We start from the raw sequence: 17,169 nt of genomic DNA on the forward strand, positions 1-17,169 counted from the left end.
CCAAAAATTATTTTAAAAGTTGATGAAATGGTGGATTATTTTTTTCAATCAATTAATAAATCGGATTAAAACACGTTTTTTTTTCATTTCATCTTAATTCAAATATTGGAGTATTAGACAGTTATAATAATAGCACACAAAACGACAGAATTATATATTATATAAAACAATTATTAACATCAATTTGTTTGTCAAATAGCTTAACAATAATATAAAAAACATTCAAATGTTTGCTATACACCTTCAAATTTGCTAGATATCTTTTATATAATGTGTAAAAAAAAAATAGAATGCGAGTACAATAATCCCTCGTTTTTTCAGGGGTTAAGTTCCCCAAAAAATTTCACGATAGTCTCAACTGTCTATCTGTCACTTGTTGTCAGTCGTCTCCAAACCTCAGTGTACTCTAGGCAAGCTTTTTCGACCCTGACTCCCACCTGTTTTTACTCCTGTCTGTTTCCCGGCTTCGACCCGTTTTTTGATCCTGACCAGCTTGACATCAAGTTACATTTTGCTGAGTTTCCAGGAAATGCAAAATTATTTTTCTCTTTTGAATGAATTGACTCATGTACTATTGTAAAGGTTGTACGGCCTACAAACGCCGTTTGTTCTTACAATTCTTTCACTGGATATCCATTTCTTTTTATTTCCTGATATATTTTTCCCATAATATTAACATTTTGGGGGGCTTATTTAGTCGGTTGCAAGATACAGAACTGTACTTAATCACATTTTTTAGTGGAAGTAATAATTTTCCGTGTTTTTTTTCTACTTTTTTAAAATTCCTTTAAAAAAAAATCTCATTGTGTTTATCTTTTCCGCGCTGTTACTTTTTTTCTTTTTGTTCTCTATTTACTTTTTTCCTACATTTTTTTCTTTTGTTTTTTTCTGTCTTTTTTCTAAATGTTTCCTTCTTTTTTTTCTCAGCTTTTCACTACTTTTTCACTTTGGTATTTTTTTCTTTTTTGTTATATTCCCCCCCTCCTTTGAGTCATTTTGTGCATAATTTTACATAATATTTGGTCATGTTGGGATTAAAGAAGCAAAAATAACCTCAAGAGCCGTTTAGGACCCGAAAGAGCCGGTTCCTTTTAGTGAGCCGAGCCGAAAAAGCTGGTTCTCGACAAACTCTACTAACTTTACTCAACTTCGTTCTACTTTGACTCGATTTCAAAATATGGCATTTAGGACACAACGTCAGGGGAACCCGTGTATTTTTACCTTCATGCACTGTAACTTTGACTTAAGTCGCTTCTTAATTAGTAATTTTGAGCCCTCATTTTTGTGCACTGGCTAGATTTTCTTGTGCGCTGAGAATGTGTGAGCAGTGCGCAATTGCGCACGCGCGCAGCTTAGAGGGAAAACTGGCTGTAAGGTGCTCTTGCGTGTTGGTAAATTAAAGTTTTTGCCAAACTTCAATCATGTCATGTCACAGCAGTCCCTTCCTAAAGCTTTTGTTTATTTGCAAACGTGTGATATGCGGGACACGTGCCAGACTTAGCACTCGTCTTTTCGCCGTGCCTCACCATGCCTGAGCCGCTGTCGTAGAAAGGGCTCAATACAAATCCTTTTGAGGAACTTAGACAAACATAATTATTTATTTAGCTGGTTTAAACCCACATAATTCTCCTATCAACCGTGGCAAGCTGCTTCGTCTTGTCTCCCATACACCATACAAGGCTGGGATTAGCAAAGTGGCAGAATGAGAAGATGTTTCCATGTGTTTTCAAATGATTGTTTCTTACCGTATTGATGAATGTGCAGGTAAAATATTGTTAAACATTGTGCAGTTTCATGATGTGTATGATGTTTATCTTGCAGCTTGTGTGCTCAACAGTTAGCTAAAGCTCTAATTATGCATTGCACATTTTCATTTTGACTCTTTTGTTGTAATTCATTCGTTTAACAAAACATTTACTTGCAAATTACCTACGTGACAAATTCAAACAATTCTCAAAATACAATTACATGTCACACCTGTAGCTGGAGAACAAAGAGTGGTTTTCTCGCTGATGCATAATAACTACTACTGGCAATTTGTTCATGTGGATAAAATATGTCATTACCAGGGACTGGAGATAAACAAGTAAAGAAAATGTTCAGTGACCAGTTTAATATACAAACTGAGAGCAGGAGAGCAAAAACGTGGTCGTTAGGCGGGACGGGAGAGCAAACGTGGTCGGGGTCAAAAAACAGGTCATAGCCGGAGACAATTGGGGAAATCAGGAACAGACGGGTGGGAAAACGGGTTCAAAAAGCAGGACCGACGGGAGTCAGAGTCAAAGTGCTTGCCTTGTAGAAACAGTGGTTCGCTGACGGACTGACAACAGGCGAGTGAAAGGACTGGGCTTAAAAATGACGGGGAACCAATCAGGTAGCCCGCAGCGGCTGGCGCCAACGAGCGGGCACAGGTGATACTAATCAGTCATCATAACAATGAATTGAGAGGTACACAGGATTTTATACAATGAGCAATCTGTTCAAAGATGAAATGAAGTATTTAAAAAGTGGATTCAAACTTATGATTTAAATTAAAAAAATAAGTAAATTACTGTCTTTATACCGTGATTGTCTAGATCAGGGGTCTCCATTATGGTGTCTTAGAGAACATGAGTAGCCAGCAAACTGGTTCTGAAAATAGCTCACCAGTGATGGGTCATAGTGATTTTCTAGAAAATGTGATTGCTAACTGGCATGAGGAATCATTGACATCATCAGTGTCTTCAAAAACAATGTTCTAGTGGTTTACTCTACTTATTTTAACCCTAGTTAAAATAAATGCAAACTTGTAATAATATGATCAAGACTATGTCACAACATAGTCATAACACTAGTTGTTATTTGAGAAATGCATTTCTAACTGGTTGCCCTAAGTGCTATTTAGTTACTAAGAAAGCGCACAGGTTCAAAACGGTTGGCAACGCCTAGTTTAGATAGATAGAATTGTATTGGATGACTATGTATAGAATTATAATAATCTTTCTGTTGTTTTATTGATTGTTAAATACTCTGTGTTGAGATGCATTTGTGTATATCTGCAAGGCTATTTTTAAATTTCTTTCTTTGTTCAGGTTTTTTGCCTTTTTGATTCTTTGAGCGGCTATCCACACTGAATCAGTTTTGCAATTATAACATTTGGGTTCGTATGGGTGCCTGAAATCCTTGAAAATGCTCAAAATTTAAGGTTGTGTTGTTAAATTTTATAAAGTACTTGAATGTCGGGTGAAGTGCTCGTAAATGCTTAAATGTTTCTCGGCATTCTGACTGAGCAATAAAGCGACTTTACTTTAGTGATTAAAGTAAATAAAAAAAACACGTATTTATTTTTATTCGCAACACACATGGATCGTGAGAGCGTTTGTGTTAGACTTTTCGCATCAACTTCTTCAATCCGACGTTCACTCACACCTCGAGAAAAACGTAAATAATAGAGACTGTTCTTCCTCGTGGCAGTTTATGCGTTGACTACTCCATGTACGCCAACCAAACAGCCTTAAGCGAGCAGACGTTGTTTCATACGGAGTGTTCCATCTCGCACATGTGAGACAGGACAGAAGCCTCTTCAAACCTTTTGTGTACCTTGTGAGAATAAAGAACTAGCAAAGACACAGAAATCCAGACTTTCACGCCATCCATATTTATGGACAGACAGACATGCCTTTTTTCTGGATCTTCCTCATTGTGTTGCACAAACCGGCACGGGCGAGAACTTGTTTGATTGCGTTACAGTCATCGTTATACGCATCCGCTGGCAAGTGGACGAGGCGAGCTGCGGCCCCGTCTTCTTCGACCCTGATGCTTTTGATTTGCCCGCAAGGCGAAACGAGGGCTTTGAGAGCACCGCTGTCAAAAGTATTTCTGTCACGCTGGGAAATTCTCCTCACGTTCATCGCTGAGGATTCGCAACTCTCCGTCTTCATTTTTTTCCACCGCTATTTGGCTCCACTCCGTCAGCTTTAAACTGCTGGGCCAAACAACACCAACCCCGCCTTCCCTTTTCACAGCACACGTCTTCTCCGGGCAACGTTCCCTTCTGACATGATATGATTTTCTTGGCACTACCCCCCCTCCCTCTTTCTTTTTGCTCTCAGGCTCTCCTCCAGCCAGTGGAACCGGCACACTGCAGATCTATCTGATAGACATTAACGACAACCCCCCAGCGCTCATACCCAGGGAGTCTCAGATCTGTGAGCAGATGAACAAGAATGTCAACGGCGTCAATATCACTGCCGCAGATGCGGACACCGACTCCAACGCCGGGCCTTTTGTCTTTGAGCTGCCGTCTTTTCCTTCAAGCATCCGACGCAACTGGACCATCACACGAATCAGTGGTGAGAGCAAATGCAAATGTGTACAACTACAGGGTGTCTCAAAAAAATGTACTCACTCTCAGAATGACGAGAAAACCTTTATTTATGAACATAGAGTGAAGTGAAATAGCATCGAATACATGAGACAAATGTAATTAAAGAATCATGTTCGCAAATGTTCAAAGTGATGACCATTATTTTTCAGACAACGCTGATAACGCGCACCAAGGGATTCGCAAACGACTCGAAACATATTAGGAATATCACGACATTGTCTTTCAATTTCCAATTTCAATGCATCAATTGTCCTTGGTTTGTTGCCATAAACGTGGTCTTTTAAGTATCCCCACAAAAAAAAAGTCCATGGGTGTTAGGTCTGAGGAACGCGCGGGGTATTCAGTGGGGCCGTCAAATCCAAGGAGTGTTTCCTGCACCTGCAGTTCTTTTCCAGGGGACGTAGATGTCCGTGGTCGTCCTGAACGTTTATTGTTGGTATTCTGTACGGTTCCATCTGCTTCAAATTTGTCTCTGATGCGCGCAATGGTCCGGCGCGTGGGTGGCGGTTTTGCGAATTCACTTGTGAACCGGCGTTGCACTTCAGTGGCGTTTTCGGTCTTCCAATAGCATTTCAGGACAAACTTTCTCTCTTCGAAACTAAGTTAATTTCCTGCCATGGCTTCAGTAATTCAGGATATCTGCAACACATTAAAAAGAGTGAGTACATTTTTTTGAGACACCCTGTATTCTGTTCTTCTACAACAGGGGCATTAAGGTCAAATGGATGCAATGGCCACATAAATAAACTAAGCTACAAGCCAATGGCCAGACTGATCACATTTTTAACATTTATTGAAAATTAAAAATATACAGATGCTTCCCCACTAACGAACGAGAAGTTGAATTTGTTCGTAAGTTGCTTCAGTTCTATATTTTGTATGTTTAAGGTTTATATGAGTATGTTTAAGGATAGTAGAAGTAACCTGTATTGTTTTGTACTAAAAAAAATATTTTATAAAATATTATGCGCTCTAAAGATGAATAAAGTTAAGTTTGACTTACTTTTGAAGAATGAGCTTTAGGGGTCAGGTGGTAGAAAGTGGCCGAAAAAAGTGATCCAACCATTTTCTCAACCGCATCAAGCTTTCTTATTCCACATTAATTTCAAATAAAACGGTTCGCCTTTTCTTTACACTTTACACCAATCATATTGAATTGATGCAGGAGATATTAAACAATAAAAATGTCAAAGCTCTATAGCATTATGGAATGTTTGGACATGAAATAGGAAGAGGAAGCCTGATTTCTTCTTTGGGGTGGATGCTGGGTAAGTTCTCACAGCGCCACACGCTGGTAGCTGCAGAGAGAAGCACTACAGTACTGTCCTGTTCTAGGAAAAAGTTGCACACGATACATAATCTAATTTACAGCAATGTCCAGATTATTTTGACATCCCGAAATCTTATTTCGTATCTACCGATTTTGGTAAGTCGAATGGTCGTAAGTAGGGGAGCGTCTGTAGTCTTGTGAAACTAATTGACCCCATTGAAAAGCAAACACATATATTCCAGTTTGAGCAGATAAATAAGGCAACATTTTCTCAATAGTTTGGGTGCATTTGAGGTGTCCTTAAAAAGTTGAATATTTCCTCTAAAAATTATGTGTTAACAATGCCCAAAGGAGTTCAACGAGCCTTTAAAGTGTTTAAAGCTATTCGGGGCGGAACACATTAGGTAGGAGGAATCTGTGGTTGAGTGCAAGAGAGTGACCTTTTTCTCACAGCTTGTTCGGCTACAGATCACATTAGGCTGGAGAAGAGGGGGGTCGAGGGTGTGGAGAGTGACGTCATGCTCATTTCCACAGTTTTTGTTAGTCTAGCCTGAAATTGGTGATAGAAAAGGTACAGTTCAAATGCCAACCTAAAAAGATGATAAAAAAGATTTTACTTGAGTGCATCTAAGAAACAAACGTACTGGCACGCCCTCAAAAGAAGCTGCAATGCTGACTAAAGCCACAGGATGGGGTCAGTGGGTAGAACATTTCCAAATTCCGTACAGCCCTTTTAGGGATATAGTCTAGTGAACTTATTCGAACCAATGGAAAAGCTAAGTAATATATTCCAATTTGATCAGATAAAGAAAGCCTAGGTTTATCCTAGGTATGCAAACACGTCCAACAGAAAAAAACTTAAAAGCAGAAAAAGGGTACACAAGGTAATGGTGTAACAAAAAGGTAGATTTATTGAATGGCAAAAGTCGGACAGCCGAACGTAAACAAAGCTCTCAGAACCAAGCCAAAGGACTAGTGGAAGTATCCCAAACAAAAGAACCAAATAAAACGCTCAAAAAAGTAATCATCTTAACCACCGAACAAACTCCCCTGGCAAGTCACTAAATACACTACTCTAAACACTAAAGTGCAATGGTGGCATAACTCAGCTAAACTGGAGTGTATATATAACAAAATAAATCCTATGTTGAGTATGAATATAAGGCTCTGTCTGACCTGCCCCAAGGCCTGACCTTACCAACTCACCAGTTTGTAGGAGTGTGCATCTGAAGATGCTAAAAGAAAGAGTGTAAACAAAAGATTTAGCAAAGGAGATTGGACAGCAAAAATCAGGGCGCTCTTACACTCAGTTAAATGGCAACATGTCGTGATAATGGGCCGAACCAGGAACTGAGACCACCGTTCTACTAATGGCATTGCAGCAGCAGTGCAAGACTAAAGACTTTAGATCTGAGAACCCACAAGCAAAGACAGGGCCAGCCACTGACAACACATGCTATTAAAGTGACATTTAGTTTTTCACAGGCACAAAAGACAGATATACGTGCTATAAAATACCCCACTACATAGACATTAAATTTAAAAAGCTGGTGTTATTCAGGCACCATCAGAATCATATATTTAATATTTTGGCAAAGGTAGACTGAAGTATAGTTTTGTTTTTGTTTTTCAATCAGTCACTACAATGAAATAAAGTGCAAGGAGAAGTAGTGTACAGTGAAAAACAATACACGGTTCCTGATAAATGAAACAATAATGAATCAAAAACCATCTCAGGGGCTAAGGAAAACCTTCTTGGGGGCCGGACATTGACATATACATTGTAGAGCATTAACTCAAATTACACTGTCTGAGATACATTCATTCAGTTTTATTGTGAATTTTTTCAAGCCTTCACAATTAGCCGGATTTTTTTTTCCTTGCGGCAGGCCCATCACATCTTACTTTGATGGCCAGTCAATCACAGGATTCGTTTAAAATCCAATTTTGACTCTTAGAATCTCAGCACTCTCAAAACAAAACTCACAATGAATTGACAGAAGTCAGGCATGTTTACCATGTCAGTGGTGACCTGTTCTTCTATCCATTATCCATCCATTATCTGCACCGCTTATCCTCAGTAGGGTCGCGGGAGTGCTGGAGACCATCACAGCTATCGCCAGGCAGTGGGCAGGGGACACCCTGAACCGATGTCAGCCAGTTGCAGGGCACACAAATACAGACAACTCACTCGCTTATTCACACCTAGAGACAATTTGCACCGGCCAATTAACCTGACAAGCATTTTTTGGAATGTGGGAGGAAACCGGAGTGCCCAGAGGAAACCCACGCAAGCACCGGGAGAACATGCAAACTCCACACAGGAAACCTTCCTGTCTCATGACCTTAGAACTGTGCCGCAGATGTGCTAACCATTCATCCACTGTGCTGCCCTGTTCTTTTACAGTGATTAAATTATAGGATGTTGCGAACCATAGAATTTTCAATGTCAGTGTTTAAGAATTCACCCCTAGAAGTAGCAGTATTTTAGAAGTCGCTAAACAATACCACTTTACAAAACTAGCATTTGGTGCAAGCAAAAGTGAATTTCAGCGAGCAACCAGTCATTAAAATCTAGAGAGAGATCTGGCGAGCTGGTTTACCAGAAGTCCCTAAAAGAACGACTAGTTGAAGTTGTTCAAAGCTGGTGTAAAAACTTTATAGAGGAAAAGGTTGGATGAGCAAGCCAGAAATTGTCACGCCGAACCCTTAACGTTTCCTTGCATGCACAAAGGATGCTTTTGTTTATCTTGATTTAGCAGCTAACAACTGCAGCTAGTGGCGAAACAAAAGCTCCAATCAAGTTACATTTATTTGTACCCCCCTAAATCACAAAAGATTCTCAGAAGGCTTGACTAAACCACAATTAATAGGACAACATCCTCTGGTACAAAATCTATAAGAGAGCTGGAAAAAATCAGCATGAGGAAAATATTGATAACATGAGTGGCTTGCGAGGCAAACAAGTAGAAAAAAGGTAAGTAAAAGCTTGCGGGAACAGAGTAGAAGATGAAAGGCAGCGGCGACATGGATCACCAAACATCAATGATCACATGCAAGACACACTGTGACTGTTAAAATGGTGCTGAAGGTACCACCAGGACAAGCTGACTTTGCAAAAATAAAGTTCTAACATCCGTAGTAAGAAGATGCTGCCAAATGAATTCAACCTTATCAAGGGGGCTTCTCGAGTCATGTGATATGAATGGGGTTTGGGGTTTTTAAGGGTTATTGATCTATCTTCGTTATTCATTATCCATTATCCGTTATCGGTCAGTTCATAATACGCTACAAAGCCTAGGAGCCGGGACACTTACTCTCAGCCAAAAGGCCAAGCTAAGGTCCTAGCCCTAAAGCCTTGCTGCGATCATTACGAATGCACCATTCCCGGAAGTACTGCAATACCGGGCCGATGCGTGGAGTGGACAGAGCAAGCTCTTATTCCATCTCCGGATTGCAAAAATCAAAGATCATGGCTACGAATGCACTGTAACTGAACACGAAGGCCAATTCAAAGAGTAAATGAAAATAAAAAATGGCCTTTATTGTCATTGTAGAGGTACAATTATAATGGAGGGCTTCCTATTTCAGTGAGAGTACGACAAATTAAAAAAGTAAAACCTGTGCAAAAATATTAAGAATTTACTCTTAAATAATAGTTTGCATCCTCATTGCTTAATAGTCAAATCAGTAGTTTGTTAATTAGTTAATAAAGATTTTTTACACCATTTGAACATACAGTGGCACATTTCAGACTTCAAACATAAAGATATAAAAGTGTAATTATTTGTGAAGCATCAGCAATTAGTGGGACACAATCATGAAGTAGAACACACTATTGGATATTTTAAACTTTTTTAACAAATAAGAAACGAAAAAGTGGCTGTGCAAAATGATTCAGCCCCTCTATTTTCAGAGCAGAAAACTCTGTCCAGAAGTTCAGTGAGGATCTCTCAATCATTCAATGTTGATCTAAATGACTAACAATAAATGGAATACACCTGTGTGTAATCAAGTCTCTGTATAGCTGCACCTGCATAAATGGTTCACCCAAAAACATATTAGGGTGTTAGAATGGCCAAGTCAAAGTCCAGACCTCAATCCAATTGAGAATCTGTGGAAAGAACTCAAAACTGCTGTTCACCAAAGCTTTCCATCCAACCTCACTGAGCTCGAGCTGTTTTGCAAGGAATAATGGGCAAAAATAACAGTTACTCGATGTGCAAATCTGATAGAGACATACGCCAAAAGACTTGCGTCTGTAATCGCAGCAAAAGGTGGCGCTACAAGGTATTAACTCAATGGGGCTGAATGATTTTGCACACCCACTTTTTCTTTTTTATTCGTCAAAAATGTTTAAAATATCCAATAAAGTGTGTTCCACTTCATGATTGTGCCCTGCTTATTGTTGATACTTTACGAGAAATAACAGTTTTATATTTTGATGTTTGAAGTCTGAAATGTAAAAGGTTACAAAGTTCAAGGTGGCCAAATAGCTTCACAAGCCACTTTATGGTTATCAAGACAATGACTTCTCATCTCTACCCTAAGGGTCTAAAACGATGTGAAGAACAGCCAATTTTAAATGATTAACTTTGCCCATTTTTGAGAAAAGAGTAATGTATTTGAAGAAAATGGATATCAAAGATGTTTCCCTCTCAAAAATGCAGGTTAACTGAGGATTAACATTTGCAAGACTTTCAGTTACTCAGCTACATTTCTCAAATGGAATGTCAATACATCCTAGGTCCGGAGAGTTACATTAATTGGCAAAATTCCTTGTTTAGACACTTCAAATAGACAAGACTTAGAACATTTCATAGTATGTTTTAGAAGATGAGACACCCAGGTGTTGCTTTTGCTCCATCACGAATCTTATTTTTCTCTAAAGGATGCTAGGATTTCTTCCATCCATCCATCCATTGTCTTCCGCTTATCCGAGGTCGGGTCGCGGGGGCAGCAGCGTTAAAAGGGAAGCCCAGACGTCCCTATTCCCAGCCACCTCCTCCAGCTCATCCGACGGGACCCCGAGGCGTTCCCAAGCCAGCCGAAAGACATAGTCTCTCCAACGTGTCCTGGGCCGCCCCCGGGGCCTCCTGCCGGTGGGACATGCCCGGAACACCTCCCGAGGGAGGCGTCCAGGAGGCATCCTTATTAGATGCCCGAGCCACCTCAACTGGCTCCTCTCAACGCGGAGGAGCAGTGGCTCTACTCCGAGTCCCTCCCGGATGACTGAGCTTCTCACCCTATCTCTAAGGGAGAACCCAGCCACCCTGCGGAGGAAACTCATTTCGGCCGCTTGTATCCGGGATCGAGTTCTTTCGGTCATGACCCAAAGTTCATGACCATAGGTGAGGGTAGGAACGTAGATCGACTGGTAGATCGAGAGCTTTGCCTTTCGGCTCAGCTCCCTCTTCACCACGACAGACCGGTACAGGGTCCGAATGACAGCAGACGCTGCACCGACCCGTCTGTCGATCTCCCGTTCCATCCTACCCTCACTCGTGAACAAGACCCCAAGATACTTGAACTCCTCCACTTGGGGCAAGACCTCCTCCCCGACCCGGAGGGAGCATACCACCCTTTTCCGACTGAGAACCATGGCCTCGGACTTGGAGGTGCTGATCCCCATCCCGGCCGCTTCACACTCGGCTGCGAATCGCTCCAGCGAGAGCTGAAGATCACGGCTTGAGGAAGCCAACAGCACCACGTCATCTGCAAAAAGCAGTGACGCAATGCTGAGGCCCCCAAACCGGACTCCATCCCCGCCAAGGCTGCGCCTAGAAATTCTGTCCATAAAAGTTATGAACAGAATCGGTGACAAAGGGCAGCCCTGGCGGAGCCCAACCCTCACCGGGAACGAATCCGACTTACTGCCGGCAATGCGGACCAGACTTTGGCACCGGGCATACAGGGACCGCACAGCCCGGATGAGACTGTGCGGTACCCCATACTCCCGAAGCACCCCCCACAGGGCCTCCCGAGGAACACGGTCGAATGCCTTCTCCAAGTCCACAAAACACATGTAGACCGGACAGGCAAACTCCCATGCACCCTCAAGGACCCTGAAGAGTGTATAGAGCTGGTCCAGTGTTCCACGGCCAGGACGAAAACCACACTGTTCCTCCTGAATCCGAGATTCGACTTCCTGGCGGACCCTCCTCTCCAGTACCCCTGAATAGACCTTACCAGGGAGGCTGAGAAGTGTGATTCCCCTGTAGTTGGAACACACTCTCCGGTCCCCCTTCTTAAAGACAGGAACCACCACCCCAGTCTGCCAGTCCAGAGGCACTGTCCCCGATGTCCACGCGATGTTGCAGAGGCGCGTCAACCATGACATGCCCACAACATCCAGAGCCTTAATGAAGTCCGGGCGGATCTCATCGACCCCCGGGGCCCTGCCACCGAGGAGTTTTTTGACAACCTGGGTGACTTCAACCCCAGTGATACGAGAGCCCAACCCAGAGTCCTCAGGCTCTGCTTCCCCAGAGGAAGACGTGCCGGTAGGATTGAGGAGGTCTTCGAAGTACTCCGCCCACCGATTCACAACGTCCCGGGTCGAGGTCAGCAGCGCCCCATCGGCACTATACACAGTATCGATGGCACACCGCTTCCCCCCCCTAAGACGTCGGATGGTGGACCAGAATTTCCTCGAAGCCGTTCGGAAGTCGGTTTCCATGGCCTCGCCAAACTCCTCCCATGCCCGAGTTTTTGCCTCGGCAACCGCCAAAGCCGCATTCCGCTTGGCCAGCCGATACCTGCCAGCTGCTTCCAGAGTCCCACAGGCCAGGAAGGCCCGATAAGACTCCTTCTTCAGCTTGACGGCATCCCTCACCGCCGGTGACCACCAACGGGTCTGAGGGTTGCCGCCGCGGCAGGCACCGACTACCTTACGGCCACAGCTCCGATCAGCCGCCTCGACAATGGAGGCGCGGAACATGGTCCACTCGGACTCAATGTCCCCCGCCTCCCTCGGGACATGGGCGAAGTTCTGCCGGAGGTGCGAATTGAAACTTCTTCTGACAGGAGATTCTGCCAGCCGTTCCCAACAGACCCTCACAACACGCTTGGGTCTGCCGGGTCGGGCCGGCATCTTCCCCCACCATCGAAGCCAACTCACCACCAGGTGGTGATCAGTTGACAGCTCCGCCCCTCTCTTCACCCGAGCGTCCAGAACATGCGGCCGCAGGTCCGACGAAACGATGACAAGGTCGATCATCGAACTACGGCCTAGGGTGTCCTGGTGCCAAGTGCACATATGGACACCCTTATGTCTGAACATGGTGTTCATTATGGACAGACCATGACGAGCACAGAAGTCCAATAACGAAACACCACTCGGGTTCAGATCAGGGGGGCCGTTCTTCCCAATCACGCCCCTCCAGGTCTCACTGTCATTGCCCACGTGAGCGTTGAAGTCTCCCAGCAGTACGAGGGAGTCCCCAGGGGGCGCGCTCTCAAGCACACCCTCTAAGGACCCCAAGAAGGGTGGGTACTCCGAACTGCTATTTGGTGCATAAGCACAAACAACAGTCAGGACCCGTCCCCCCACTCGAAGGCGGAGGGAGGCTACCCTCTCGTCTACCGGGGTGAACCCCAACGTACAGGCGCCGAGCCGTGGAGCAATGAATATGCCCACACCGGCTCTGCGCCTCTCACCACGGGCAACTCCAGAGTGGAAGAGAGTCCAACCCCTCTCGAGAGGACTGGTACCAGATCCCAAGCCGTGCGTAGAGGTAAGTCCGACTATATCTAGTCGGAATTTCTCAACCTCACGCACCAACTCGGGCTCCTTCCCTGCCAGAGAGGTAACATTCCATGTCCCAAAAGCCAGTTTCTGTAGCCGGGGATCGTCGCGCCAAGGACCCCTCCCTTGGCTGCTACCCAGCTCTCTGCGCACCCGAACCCTTTGGCCCCTCCTACAGGTGGTGAGCCCATGGGAAGAGGGTCCCACGTCGTCCCTTCGGGCTGTGCCCGGCCGGCCCCCGTGGGTAAGGGTCCGGCCACCAGGCGCTCGCCAGCGGACCCCACCTCCAGGCCTGGCTCCAGAGGGGGGCCCCGGTAACCCGCGTCCGGGCGAGGGAAATCGAGGACTAAAGTTTTTTCTCATCATTAGGGGTCTTCTGATCCGCGTTTTGTCTGGCCACTCACCTAGGACCTGTTTGCCATGGGTGACCCTACCAGGGGCTTAAAGCCCCCGACAACATAGCTCCTAGGATCATTGGGACACACAAACTCCTCCACCACGATAAGGTAGCAGATCAAGGAGGAGTAGGATTTCTTCCACTGATAAGAAAAAAATATGTTATTACTTTGAGTTTTTTGAGTTCTGATATGAATTACTAATCACAAGAAATTTGATTCAATGAACCAGGCTGATTGAAATAGCACACAAAATGTATTAACACGGAGAATTAATGATAGGAAAAAGAAAGGGGAGAGGAATGCGCCGGAGATTATGGGAGTTTTCGACAGCTGAAATTTACGAGCACGAAAAGAAAGTTTCCTGCTATAATGCTGGTCGTTTTTGGGATTCCCTTGTTCAGAAGAAAAATGGCTCATTCCAAGAACCAGCAAACATGGTGTTAAATCTTACTTATTGTTGCGAAGAGATTTGGTCACGTGCTCCGTATGATAACAAAGTATGGCCCTCGTGCTGATCTCAGGGCCGCAGTGCAGACCTGGACGATCACGTGCGATAAGTCAGTTAGGTAGGTGAAAAAGAGGCCGAGCTATCGTTCAGCTCCTCTTTTTATATGGACCAAGTATACCTATTTGGGAAATGGTCTCAGATATCTAAGGCCACCAGGATCGGATGATGGTGTTTTTAAGTTGCTAAACTTGTTATAAAGCCAAAAAATGTCCCTCTAATCGACATAATTACGTACGTTGGGAACATTTTTTTATCAATACATTGCCCTAGATGTTTTAATTCCATTCAAAACTTCATGTTATCAGATTTCTTTATGGTACATGGTTAATTGTACGTTTGGGAACTGTCCAAAAGGCGACGCTTTCATTCCATCCATTCTAAAGTGAATTATTTGAAACAAAGATGGTGGAAGTCGTTTTTGTGCTGGGCTTATCTGCTCTACACCAGTCAAATATGGTGTTTGTTCATATTTTGTCAAGTCAAGTCGCATTTATTTATATAGCCCTTAATCACAAAAATGTCTCAAAGGACTGCACACGATTACAATTACACAATTGCACAATTACCTGATCTTAAACCAGCATGCGGGCAAGGAACAACTCAAAAACCTCAGTGTGAGGAAAAAAGAGAAACCTTGAGAAAGGACCTCACATGTGGTAATCCTCCTTCCAGGATTCACCAGGGTGAATCACAATTAGCATTACTGTACACAGAATAGTAAACACTAGGTGAGATGTTGAAAATGTCCGGAAAGTGCAGGACAGCAACGACGCCCCCAGCCTGTAAACTAGTCCAGAAAGTCTATGACGGCCACGACGCAGCTTCCCATCTCTGCCAGCTGGTAAATGCAGGGGTTGACATGCTTCAGGTCAGACGCTGGTCCGCTGACTCATCTCAAATCGTCCTTCTCCTTCGTATCAGCCAGGCAGGCAGTCGGAAAAAGACAGGACAATACAGAATATGAGGTGGGCATCAATCATAGAAGTGTGTCTTAAGCCTCGATTTTTTTAATAAATAAAAAACGAAAAAGTGGCTGTGCAAAATGATTCAGCCCCTCTACTTTCAGTGCAGCAAACTCTGTCCAGAAGTTGAGTGAGGATCTCTGAATGATTCAATGTTGATCTAAATGACTAACAACAAATGGAATCCACCTGTGTGTAATCAAGTCTCTGTATAGATGCCCCTGCATGAATGGTTCACCCAAAAACAAATTAAGGTGTTAGAATGGCCAGGTCAAAGTCCAGACCTCAATCCAATTGAGAATCTGTGGAAAGAACCCAAAACTGCTGTTCACAAACGCTTTCCATCCAACCTCACTGAGTTCGAGCCGTTTTGCAAGGAAGAATGGGCAAAAATAACAGTTACTCGTTGTGCAAATCTGATAGAGACATACCCCAAAAGACTTGCGGCTGTAATCGCAGCAAAAGGTGGCGCTACAAGGTATTAACTCAATGGGGCTGAATGATTTTGCACACCCACTCAACACAACTCAAAAACCTACTTTGAGGTTGCAGATCTTATCTCTGGAAGCAGGGCATTCCATAACACCGGGGCCCGGATTGAGAACGCTCTCGAGCCTGCAGACTTCTTGGCTCTCGGAGTCACAAGTAGACCGGCATTTTCCGAGCGCAGACTCCGTGCAGGAACATAGGGGGAAATCAAATCAGAGAGATAAGAGGGTGCAAGCCCATGCAAACATTTATATGTTAATAAGAGAACCTTAAAGTCACATCTTAAGTGGACTGGGAGCCAGTGCAAGTTGGCCAATACAGGAGTAATATGCTCAAACTTTTTGGTCTTAGTCAAAAGTCTAGCTGCCGCATTCTGAACCAGCTGCAAATTTTGATGCTAGACATCGGGAGAGCAGAAAGCAATACATTACAGTAATCAAGCCGAGAAGTAATAAACGCATGAATTAAAACCTCTGCATCTGATTGGGACAGCATCGAAGTGGAATTAACCCACTGGACACAAGCATACACTTTACAAAGACATCAGAAAAAAATATTTTCACTAACATATCACTTGTTTGACCAGCTATGATCGAGTTGAATAGAGTTGTCCCTTTCATATTTCATTATTTTTGTTTATTAGATAAGCAAACCTTTTGCAGATCTAGTTGTAGCATCCAAACATTTACCACTGTTGCTATGTTTATTCATGTGCCTGGACGTTGTTTGGTTTTGTCTAATGAGCACATTTTGCCCATAAACAAAACATTAGCAGAGAATCAGCAGGCTTGAGGCAAGATGAAGAGAAACAACGGCAAACAATTTTGTCACAATTTGAAACAGTGCGTTTCACTGAATTTCCGTTTTAAAGTGTTGAGGTTCTGGATGTGCTTTCTTTGCTCCCATACTTAACACAATATTTAACTTAAAATGATGAAACAGTCATTGTATTTGTCAGTAAATGTTTTCATAGTTATTCTCATCTCATCTCATTAGCCGTAACGCTTATCCTCATTAGGGTCGCGGGGGGGCTGGAGCCCATCCCAGCCATCTCTGGGCAATGGGCAGGGGACACCCTGAACTGGTTGCCAGCCAATTGCAGGGCACACAGGGACAGACAACTCATTCGCTCATTCACACCTAGGGACAATTTGGACCGTGCATGAAAACATATAAATGTATTGAAATTCTTTGAAGTACATAATCAATCATAATCAGGGTTGGGTAGGGTTACTTTAACTTGATTACTTTCAATTACTGTTGGATTACCAGCTCAGTAGCCAAGATGGTAGTGTGCCCGCTTTGAGACTGGGAGGTCGCTGGTTCGCGCCTCGGCCGAGTCATACCTAATTGGTAAAATGGCGGCGCCCTCTGATGGCTGCGGCTGCATCGGCTCGCTACAACGGGTCAGGTGTATCGACATTTCGTT

General features: G+C 43.7%; 1 protein-coding gene and 1 pseudogene across 2 annotated transcripts in view; one reads left to right on the top strand and one right to left on the bottom strand.

The window, feature by feature from the left end:
• Positions 1-17,169, top strand: part of LOC148368899 (cadherin-4-like) — a 452,029-nt gene that overhangs the window by 394,943 nt on the left and 39,917 nt on the right. For both annotated transcript variants that reach the window (XM_088330808.1, XM_088330807.1), the window contains exon 13: positions 4,092-4,331. In XM_088330808.1, the coding sequence (XP_088186934.1) occupies positions 4,092-4,331 (240 nt within the window). The remainder of the gene's footprint in view (positions 1-4,091; positions 4,332-17,169) is intronic.
• On the bottom strand, positions 9,015-9,104 carry LOC148368900 (U2 spliceosomal RNA; annotated as a pseudogene).

This window comes from Urocampus carinirostris, chromosome 3 (assembly GCF_059441175.1).
Source record: "Urocampus carinirostris isolate Australia breed hairy pipefish chromosome 3, RoL_Ucar_1.0, whole genome shotgun sequence".
Classification (NCBI taxonomy): domain Eukaryota; kingdom Metazoa; phylum Chordata; class Actinopteri; order Syngnathiformes; family Syngnathidae; genus Urocampus; species Urocampus carinirostris.